The following is an 11,140-nucleotide window of genomic DNA, read 5'->3' as shown; positions in this document are numbered from 1 at the left end:
CAAACCATGAGAGACTCTTGAATGCTGACAAAAACTGAGGACTGATGGATGTGGGGGGAGGGGGGGATGGGCATGGAGGAGGACACTTGTGGGGATGAGCACTGAGTGTTATGTGGAAACTAATTTGACAATAAACTATTTAAAAAAAAAAAAAAAAGATTTAGAGGCCAGGAAGATGAGAAGGCCCCAGGGAAGGGGGCTGAGGAGGGTGGCAAGTAGGTGGCCCGGGTCACGCCTACCATCCTTGCTCCACCAGCTGGACAGAGGATCTAGAGCAGAGGAAGAGGAGGAGAAGAGAGCATGGCAGAAGGCGTGGACAGGAATGCAGAGCCCATCTCCTGGGGTGGCCAGAAAGTGGGGCTCACTTGTCTCAAGCCATCAGGCCAAGCTTCAGGCCTCCTGGGGAGCCCGACAGAAGGAAGGCACCCCATCAGTATCTGATGGGACAAGTAAATGAGTGAATGAATGTATGCCTTTCCCCCCAAGCTCCATGGATATTTAAGGAGTTCCAAAGCTTCTCCTGAACAGAGGGTCCAGGGACTTTCTAGTGACAGGCCCTCGTCACCACCCTGGGCCTCCTGACATCTGGGCCCCACAAAGGGGTGGCTAGTGTGTCCCTAGCTCACCCGTCTGTCACTAGCTTACCCAGGAACAAATGATGACCAGACCTGGTTTTCCCAGCCAGCTCTGGGGGGCCATCAATGTGTCTGCCACGGTGCCCCCCACCCATCCTATCCTTCCTTACCCAAAGCTTGAAAGCGGGTGACAAACAGAGGCAGCGGTGACCCAGATGTGACTTCCTGTGATTGTCGGTGTGCATCTGTGCGTCGTTCTTTGTGCACAAGGGTGGGAGTCTGTGCTGCGTTCCGTGCCCTTCGGTGCCTGTGTGTCCATGCATCTGAGTGTCTGTCTGAATGTGTGTCTGCAAGTCCCTGCAGGCTGTGTGCATGAGAGTGTGAGAGTGTGTGTGTGTGTGTCTGTGTCTGTGTCTGTGTGTGTTGTATGTTATGTCCAGGAGATGGGAGCTGTATTTCCCATTGGTCACACTGCGATTTGGGCACATCCTAAGCCATTACCCCTACTCACTCACCTCTACGCAACCAGAGCACATGTTTCTCTGACCTCGAGCACTCCACGCATGCCGACGCTTTCAATTCTGTCACGGTTGTTTCTCTATGTGCTGGTGGCAACCAGCACGCTGACTGCCCCCCCTCCCCACTCCCCACCCCAGTCCTGACTTGCAACCTGCACTGTATTCAACACCAATCCGGGCCCCACAAGAAGCAGCAACGGTCCTCCTGCCACGATGAGAACTAACGTCTCCTGGAGCTTGGCACATACCAGACGCTATTCTCCTCATCGCAGGCTATGAGCTCGGTGTGCTCGTGACCTCCCTGTCGCAGGGGGGACGACTGAGGCTCCTGAGGGCAGGCAGCAGAGCCAGCGGAGGCACGCAGGCTACCTCCCTCCTGTGTTGGTGCTGCTGATCACCAGCCCTGGAGACAACCGGGAACGGGACAGCATCTGGTGCCTGCGCGGATGGGGATGGCACCCACCAAGGAAGCCCCGGGGCTTCCGGAACTCTTTTCCTTATGTCATTAGATAGAACACACTTGACTACTTTATACCTTACCTGCGTTCTCCTTCACAACACCCTGGGAGGTAGGTGCTGTTGGTGTCCCCATTACACAGACGAGCAAGTAGAGGCACGGAGGCCACACTGCCTATGGGAAGGCTGGGATGGGGCTCCAAGGAGGCCCCATGTGGAGCCCAGGCTCCCAAGCCACCGCTCTCAGCTCCTCTCTCTCCCCTCATCCATCATCATCCCCTTCCTCCTTCCTCCAGGAACACCTTCTCCCTCTCTCTGTCCTTCCTCTCCTTTCTCCCCTTCCCCACCTCTCTCACACTCACACACCCATACGCTTGTGTCCTGGCCACCCTAACTATCACAGCGTGGAGGGGAGCGAGGAACAGAGGCCCAAGAACCCAGAAACCTCTCCTGAGCCAGCTCCTCGCAGATCCTGTCTTGTTGGAATGGACCAAACCCCGGGGGGGTGGGGGGTGGGAACAGACACAAAGAGTGGAGCACTGCGCCCAGAAAATAGGGAGCCTGCCCTCCACATACCCGGGAAGACAGCCATTTTAATCCAAGGCCATGACTGCCACAGGGGACAGGAGAGACCGTGGCCTGGCTGGCTGAGTGGACCCTGTGGGGAGATCTGGGGGACACAGAGACAGCCAAGACCCTAGACATCACCTAATGCAGACAAGGAAGTGGAAGCCAGGCACACCACAGGACCCCAGAAGCCCCCTCCGGAGTCACCACTACACACTGGGGCGCCCGAGCCTCAACGTGAAGCCCTCCACTCTTCCACAGACAGGTGCTTCTGTGCTCCCCTCCGTGTCTACACCTCCCCATTACGGCTTCAGCCCACACCGCAGCTCTGTGCCCCAAGCCTGTACCTCATGAGCCCCCCACCCTGGCCTGCCTCATTTCCTTCAGGGCTCCCCAGGCTCTCCCTGGCTCTGTGTGATCCAGAATCTTCCAATTCCCCGAGCAAGGATGCTTCCTTCAGCCCTGGAAACCACACGCTGCTTCCTCTCCCTGGAATGCTTCACACCCCACCTCTCTTCTGTCCTGTTAGCGTCTCCTTATCTGTCAGACGCCAGCCCCAGCATCGCTCCCTCGGGGAAGCCCTCCTTGATGCCCACGTGAGCTCAGAGGACGCTCTGAGTGGCAAGAAGTGCACGCCTGAAGGCAGGGGAGGGCAGTGGTCAGACACACAGACCCTCGAAGCTGACCGCCTGGGTTCACAACCCAGTTTCTCCACTTCCTCACTGGGTGGACTCAGACAAATGGCTTAGCCTCTCTGTGCCACAAGTTTTGGCTGCATAACCAAAAGTACTTATGTCACAGAGTTGTAATGAGAACTAACGAGTTAATAGATGCACAGTGCTTAGAACAGCCCTGGGGTACACTGACCATTCAATGAACACTAGCCATCTGCATGTGACATTAGCCTGTCACACACCTTCATGGTGTCATATGGGTACCTTTCTCTCATAGCACTTTATCCTGGTTGATAATTACATATTTATCTGTGTTATGACCTGATGACGTATACCTCATGAGGATGTAAGCCCCATGAAGACATGGCCCAGGCCTGTTTTTAAGCTCCTATGTCTCCCATGCCCAGTCTGGAAGCTGGTACGGGGGCCGGCACTCAGTCTGTATTTATTCACTGGACCCACAGCTAGTTAAAAGTGAAGCATCTTCTCCGCTCTGGGACCATGTGGCCCTTCCCCAGTGCAGCGTAGTATGCTCCCAGCCAGGAATGGCCAAACTGCAGCTCGTCGGCCAGATCTGGCCCTCTGACTGTTTTTGTAAATAAAGTATTATTGTAATAGAACCTCACTCATCTGTTTACGTAGTGCCCAAGGCTGTTTTGATGCTACCACAGCTAAACTGGGTAGTTGCAACAGAGAACATATGGCCAGCAAAGGCAGAAATATTATATTTACTACCTGTCCCTTTACAGTAAATATACCTGCTTTAGGTATTTGTGATCTCCTTGATGCCAAGGCCATGGCTTCATGGGGCTGGTATAAGGTTTAAGTGGGTTTATCCATATAAGGCACTTAGGATGGGACCTGGCACACAGGAAGGGCTGCAAAACTGTTGGTAAGTACAGCGTACTTCCACATGCTTACTCGTAGGAGATCGATACACGTTTGCTCATTGAATAAACCAGATACTTTCTGATCCTCGTGATAGATTTTAGCACTAAAACCACACCAGCTTCAGTGGAAATCAAGACAATTCATGGGGAAGTAGTGTCTGGATGAAGGGGGCAGGACAATAGAAATAATAAAAATTGTACCTTTTGTTGTACACTTTCTAGGGTAGAAACAGGACAGCCAGTGTCCAACTTAACCTTGACAAGAGTGCCTCTCAAACTTCCACGTGCACATGACTGCTGGGACATGCTTTTGTTAAAACATAGAATCTAGGGGCAGCCGGGTGGCTCAGTAGGTTAAGCGTCCGACTTTGGCTGAGGTCACAATCTCACAGTTCGTGGGTTTGAGCCCCACAGCAGGCTCTGTGCTGAACGCTTGCTCAGAGCCTAGACCCTGCTTTGGATTCTGTGTCTCCTTCTCTCTCTGCCCCTCCCCTGCTCACACTGTGTCTCACTCTGTCTCTCAAAAACAAATAATGTTGGAACATCTGGGTGGCCCCATTCAGCCCATGACACTGCCCAGCCAGAAAGAAAAGAACTTTCGAGAAACTTCTCCAATGCAAGAGCCCCTGCTGGCTCTAAGGCAGCTTCCTGCCCAGGCTCAATCCGGGTCCTGCAAACTCCAGCCTTCTTAGGTATGGTGCTGTTTACCAGTGTCCACATCACCTTCATACGAGGCAGACCTCTCCCGGGGGAGGCTGGTGCTCGAGTGGGCTCTGCTGGGCAGGAGAGGCTTCTGTCCACATTGCTCGCTGGCTGCCACGCTCCAGGGCATACCCTTAGCTGCTCGGGACCTTCTGAAGTGGCCCCCATTTTCTCCACGTTGCTCCCCGCTGCCTGCAACACAGCAGACCTCTCCCTCCAGCCCCGTTCATGGAGGAAGGCTGGGTTGGGACATCCGGTCTCTGCGGGCAGGGACATCAAACGCTGACTGCCTGTGAAGCATTTGCTCAGACGGTGCGGGCTGGGTGTGCCAAACACAGGCATTCGGTGGGCAGGAAACACCTGCTTTCTTTCTCGGAGGGAAAAGACTGGAGTCCTTCCTCCTTCGCTCTGCTCATCTGAGCCACTGCCGCTGCCCCTTGAAAGTCACGCCAACCTCTCCTTCCTTTTTGTCGTCATCCCCCTTTCCCAGCTGGTCAGAAATCATATCCACACAGAGAGGGCAGCGGCATGAGAAATCATCTAATGGTCAGCACCCTCTTTGTACGTGGGCAAACCAGAGAGGGCGAGGTAGCGGCCTCAGCCACAGAGCAAGTGAGTGGCATCGCTGGGAGCCCAAGCCCAAATCTCTTCCCAGGCTCCTTGGAAGCCCCATTGAGGGAGAGTACAGGATCGTCCAAAAGTTGGGCTGATCTGGGCTTGAATCCTGACTCACTAGCTGGGCTGCCTTGGGCAAGTTACTATGCCTTTCTGAACTTTACTTGTCTATAAACTGGGTCTTGTCTATAAACTTGTCTATAAACTGTGTAAAAACAGCCCATGGGGCTGTTATGAGGATTAAACTATAGAATGTATGTCAGGTGCTCTTTCAAGACTAGACACAGAGTCGGTGCTTATCAAAGATTCTCTCTTCTCTCCTGAGTCTTCAGTAAGCTCCCCCATCCCCTTGTGCTAATGAATCCGATTCAGGCAGCATTGACTGTGCGAGTCCAGGCATCTTGCAATCCTGTGTGCGTGTGCAGGGATGTGGGGGAGGGGAGCTCAGGTTAGGGACATAACAGTTCTCTTAAAATGACTTGCAGGGGGAGAGCGCTCAGGTTGGGGGGAAGGTGGCCCATCCCTGTCTGCGGGAGAAGGGAGCCAGATTGCCCAGTAACCCAGCTGCACCCCCCGGGTGCCTCATCCTCTCACCCCAGCTCAGGTTCACCCTTCTTCAAGTCCCCCTAAAATAATCCACTTGCCCAACAGCATCAGTAAGCAGTGGAGACTTCCTGAAGACCCACAGGCAAGAGAGAGGAGGTGTTTTATATCCCACATCGCAGCAAACTAGCTAAACTCCTCTTAGAAAAACTCCTCAAGTTCTATACAGAAAAACTCTCTTCTCTGCAGATTTTCGTGGCCACACTGCCCCCAAAAGGGGGGGGGGGCAGGGAAGGCTGGACTCCTGGCACCTTCCTCTCCAAAATCAACATCCCCAGCCAACCCCCACCCCCACCCCCAGGGCTGAGCCCACAGGCCCCCTAATAGGACCCAACTCCCTCAGAAGCCATTTAAACAACCCAAACACAGAAAGGAAAACCTCCTTTTCTTCACACAAGCACCCAGANGACATGTCCCCCACCCCCCCCACACACACAGCCTGCCTGCCTGGGCTGCCCCTCCCCCAGCTGCCTTCCCCTGCCCTCAGCCACCTGCGTCCCCCTGTCCTCCCTCTTACATGCAGGTGGAAAATGTTCCTGAAGACATTCTTTCCTCTTGTCTGTTTGTCAGTCCTTCCTTCTTACCTCATTCTGAAGGCGTTTTTTGGTTTTTGTTTTTAACTTTTTCTTTTCTTGGCAACATGTCTGCTTCTTCCTCTTTCTGGACCACCTCACCACCTTTATTCACTCAGCGAGCCTGTATGGGAGACCTACTGTGTCTTTGACACCGACCTAGGTGTGGTGGGGACAGANAAAGCCGCGGTCCTTGCCTTCATGGGATCCCACGGCTTATGGTGAAAGCATATGTAGAAACATATTTTTCCTGTATTAACTATTACTTAACCAGAGTTTAACCACATACCCGCAGAGATTCATCTAAGTGCATTATCAGAATCAACGCATCTAATCCTCACAGCAATCTCAGGAGGCGGGTGCTGTTACCATCCATCCCCATTTTACAGACGGTGGAACTGAGGCACAGAGCGACAACTTGCCCAAACTTACGCAGCTAACACATGCTAACGCCAGATTCAGATGCAGGCTATGGGCTCCCTCTGTAACACGCTGCCTCTCCGTGTGCCCCAAAGCACAGAGGAAGTGACAATAACTTTGCCTTAGGAAGTCAGGGAAGGCTTGACAGAAGAGGCGAATTGAGTTGAGGTAGGTTTTGTTTTTTGGGTTTTTTTTTTTTTTTGATGTTTATTTTTGAGAGAGAAAGAGCGTGAGTGAAAGAGAGAGTGAGCAAGAGAGAGGGAGACACAGAATCAGAAGCAGGCTTCAGGCTCGGAGCTGTCAGCACAGAGCCCGACGCGGGGCACGAACTCATGGACCTGAGCCGAAGTCGGACACCTAAAGCCACTAAGCCACCCGGGTACCCCTGAGTTGAGTTTTAAAGGATGACTAGAAGTTTGCGGAGTCAAAAAGAGCAGGAAAGACATTCTAGTAAGAAAAGTTACAATGTCAAAAGTCAGAGGCATGCAATTACATGGCGTGGGCAGGGTGCTGTGGCTAGACAGGAGGGGACATGGGGACCAGGAGGCATGAAGCCCCAGGGGAGAAGTCACATAGGGCCCTCCTCAGGAGGCCCTGGAGTTTGGTCCTGTGGGCAGAGAGGAGCCCGTGAAGGGCTGGGAGCTGGGCAGTGGCTTCCTCCCCCTCCCCCACCCACACTCCATGCTCCTCTCTCCCCCTGGCGTCCCTCTGGCTCACAGCTGTGCCCTTCTCTCTCTCTCCCTGACCCTCTGTGTCCGCAGGGGCCGTGAGGGCCTCAAGCATCTTCCCAATCCTGAGTGTGATTCTGCTTTTCATGGGTGGGCTCTGCATCGCGGCCAGCGAGTTCTACAAGACTCGACACAACATCATCCTGAGCGCTGGCATCTTCTTCGTGTCTGCAGGTAATGGCCACGGAGCCGCACCGGGCCAAGCCCAGGCCTGCCTGCGGGAAAAAGGCTGAGGTTGGGGTGCTCAGCGGCTGGGAAGGGGACTCAACAGAGAGGAGGGGGGGAGAAGAGGGAACCCCAGGACTTGTCATGTCATAGGGGAGGCGGNCCACTGAGTCCCCCAGGAACATCCCCAGACCCTGTCTCTCAGCCCAAATGGCCCATCTTCCTCCCACCTTTAAGAAAAGGGCCCAAATCCCAGGTCCCTCTCAGCATACTGGGCCTAGCCTCACTGCCCTGTCCCCTCTCTGTCACCCCTGGGTGCAGGCAGGTACCTAAAACCACATACCTCAGCCCGTTACAGGACTGGTCACGTTGCTACAGATGTCAGAGAAAGAACATGGCTGTAGGATGAGCCATTTAATAAGAACGAGGAACATTTAAGTAGTCCTTGCCACACCCCGGCCCCCAACAGCTTCATGTGTATTAAGTCATTTAATCCTGTCTATGGATTAAGTCATTCAATCACTCCTGCAAGAGCAAAGAGTCCTGTCCTTCTCCCCATTATACAGATCTGCAAACTCTGACTAAGGCTACCTTGCCAAAGGCTTTGAGTCCAGACAGTCTGGCTCCAGGAGCCAGAACCCCCTGCCATACCAGCTTCAAACCTCTGTGCGGCCTTGAGCAGGTTACCTAACCTCTCTGCGATCCACTTCCTCATTTGCAAACCCCTGGAAACGCCCTCAACAGTGAAGGCAGGTAGCAAACGCTCAATAAACAGTACCCGTTATTATTACTCAGTGCGCTGTAGAATGCCTCTGTCTCCCCCCTCCCCCTTGCCGTATTTTTGTTTCCAATTGCCTTCCCGTTTGTGGCTCTCTTCGGTGGCACGATAAAATATTAAGGTGATGCTTGCCAGTATCACTTTAGAGCACTGACTCTGAAAACTCCGAATCAGGGAAGGCCCTCCAGTTGCCCCCCGCCTTCGGTCCCGTCAACCCCCTCANGCCCCCCTCCCCCCGACTCCGCGCCCTGCAGGTCTGAGTAACATCATTGGCATCATAGTGTACATATCTGCCAATGCCGGAGACCCCTCCAAGAGCGACTCCAAAAAGAATAGTTACTCGTACGGCTGGTCCTTCTACTTCGGGGCCCTGTCCTTCATCATTGCCGAGATGGTTGGGGTGCTGGCCGTGCACATGTTTATCGACCGGCACAAACAGCTGCGGGCCACCGCCCGCGCCACGGACTACCTCCAGGCCTCCGCCATCACCCGCATCCCCAGCTACCGCTACCGCTACCAGCGCCGAAGCCGCTCCAGCTCGCGCTCCACCGAGCCCTCACACTCCAGGGACGCCTCCCCCGTGGGCATCAAGGGCTTCAACACCCTGCCGTCCACGGAGATCTCCATGTACCCCCTCAGCAGGGACCCCCTGAAGGCCGCCACCACGCCCACCGCCACCTACAACTCCGACAGGGATAACAGCTTCCTCCAAGTCCACAACTGTATCCAGAAGGAGAACAAAGACTCTCTCCACTCCAACACAGCCAACCGCCGGACCACCCCCGTATGAAGCCCGCGGAGGGGGTGCGGGGGGGCCTGGGGGCGCCGCAGGAGGGGCGCCAGCGCCGGGAAGTGCGGCGAGCAGCGGGGGCGGGAACCCAACCATCCAAGGGGAGGGGAAACCTTCCAAAAGCAAAAACAAAAAAAACAAAAAACAACAAAAAACAACAAAAAAACAAAAAAAACGAAAAAAACAAAAAAAGAGAAAAACATAGCAAGTAAATTTTAAAAAAAAGAACAAACTATAAGAGGAACAAAGAAGCAAAACGACAGGAGACGTGACAAAATATTAACCGAGGGAAAGAAAAACAAACTTAAAAAAAAAAAAGCGAGAGAGGATAAAAAATTTAAAATAGAAAATAAATCTAAAAGAAAATGCATGATTTCCCATGTACCATTATTTTAACATTTAATAAAAACCAATTTAAACGAAAAAATAAAAGGGAACCAAGATAACATTAAAGCAAAAAATGAGAAGGAGCGGAAAGGAAGGGGGATGTTCTCTGCATTTATCAGGGGTTTATGTTACTTTTTGTTTTAATGCGGGAGAGTTAACTTTTCTGTTCTCTTTAACCCCAAGCGGGCTCTGCCTCCCTGGGCGAGTGGGGGGGTGGAGACTCAGGGGCCCCGGGGCCAGGTGAGCCCCTCGGTCACTGCCAGGTCCCCGGAGCCTCTGGATGGGTGCCCCAGGAACGCTGGGCAAGCTCCGAGGCTTGCGAGCCGGCTCCACCCAGCATCGATGGGGCAATTGTAGGCTTCCAGGGGACCCTAGAGTGCTAGGTCCCTCCTGTCCGAAAGGTGCCTGGAGGCGGTGCACTTGGGGCTTGCCGAGCCCCCAAGTTCCCAGTCCTTAATGGTCCTTAACCCACTGTGATGACTTCCTAGGCCTTGAGGGAGGGGAAGGAGAGGGGACGGCTGCCTTTGGCTTGTGAGATGCCCAGAAACCTGGAATCCTCAGGGTGAGTTTTTGGGGTCACCACCCCAAGCTCCTGTCCTTAGGAGCAGGGGATGCTCACCCCCCAGGGGGATATCAAGCAGCTCTCCCTCCTCACCTCTCACCTCAGGGCCACTTGATGACCCTGGGGCGATGGTGGACCCCTAGACTCATAGGCCCCCGGTCCCCTGGGAAGGGGGCTCATTGACCCTTTAGGGGTCCTCGGACTCACTGAAGCCCCCCTCCGGGGCCCAGCGAGTCCAACAACGACACTGCAAAAAGGTTTCTTTTTACAAAAGAAAAAGGAAAAACAAGTGGTGATTTTTTTTAATAAAAAAACCACAGACTATAAATAAATGTATATATATAATAAGTGGATTTACTTGCAAGAAAATCAGATAGTATTTTTCTTTTAATTCTTTTCCAGCTTTAAACTGTGAAAACAAAACAATGGGGTGGGGTTGGGGGACTTAAAATTTAGCAGGGAACTTGTAAAGAGAAAACAGAAAACAAATATCCAAATTCATTTAAAAAACAAAACAAAACAAAACTGCTGCAAGAGATAAGGGCTGGGCTCAGGGGGAGGGAGATGGAGAGGAGGAGGCCCCGGGGGAGCAGCAGGGAGGCTCTGTGAGGAAAGATCTCTTCCTTATACCAGGAAGGTGCTGCTAATGTGGAAGAGAGAGTCAGGATGGAGAACCCGGTCTACGCGAAGCAGATCGGACACCCACTCACTCACACACACACACACACACACACACACACACACACACACATACACACTCCTCCGGGCCCTGTGCTCCAATCACACCCTGGAATCTAGACTCTTCCCTCCCATACACAGCCCGAGGCAAGGTTCAGAGAACACTGACTCATGCCTTTCAAAGCCATTGACAACAACCGAGCACGTGCACACACAGCATTCACATGCATGGAAAGGGCCCCAGTCTAAAATCTAGTTCTGGATTTTGGAATCCCTTGCTGCGATGGCCTCTCTGGGCCTCAGTTTCCCCCTGTGTAAGCATCGGGATTGCCCTACGTGAGCTCCAAAAGGCCCATTCTTATTCTTGGTGTCGATGACTTTTAAGATCAGCCACCTGGCCAGAGGAAGATGCCAAGGATGATCAAAATAGCTGCCATCCAGCCCCCAGACATTGAGAACA

General features: G+C 53.2%; 1 protein-coding gene across 2 annotated transcripts in view; it reads left to right on the top strand.

Moving 5' to 3' along the window:
• Window positions 1–9,058, top strand: part of CACNG2 (calcium voltage-gated channel auxiliary subunit gamma 2) — a 120,616-nt gene extending 111,558 nt beyond the window's left edge. For both annotated transcript variants that reach the window (XM_077761948.1, XM_077761949.1), the window contains 2 exons: window positions 7,354–7,494; window positions 8,518–9,058. In XM_077761948.1, coding sequence (XP_077618074.1) covers window positions 7,354–7,494; window positions 8,518–9,053 — 677 coding nt within the window. In that variant the 3' untranslated portion in view covers window positions 9,054–9,058. The remainder of the gene's footprint in view (window positions 1–7,353; window positions 7,495–8,517) is intronic.
• The last annotated feature ends 2,082 nt before the right edge of the window (window positions 9,059–11,140 follow it).

This window comes from Crocuta crocuta, unplaced genomic scaffold (genome assembly GCF_008692635.1).
Source record: "Crocuta crocuta isolate KB4526 unplaced genomic scaffold, BGI_CrCroc_1.0 scaffold193, whole genome shotgun sequence".
Classification (NCBI taxonomy): Eukaryota; Metazoa; Chordata; class Mammalia; order Carnivora; family Hyaenidae; genus Crocuta; species Crocuta crocuta.
This window is presented reverse-complemented; position numbering and strand designations above follow the sequence as displayed.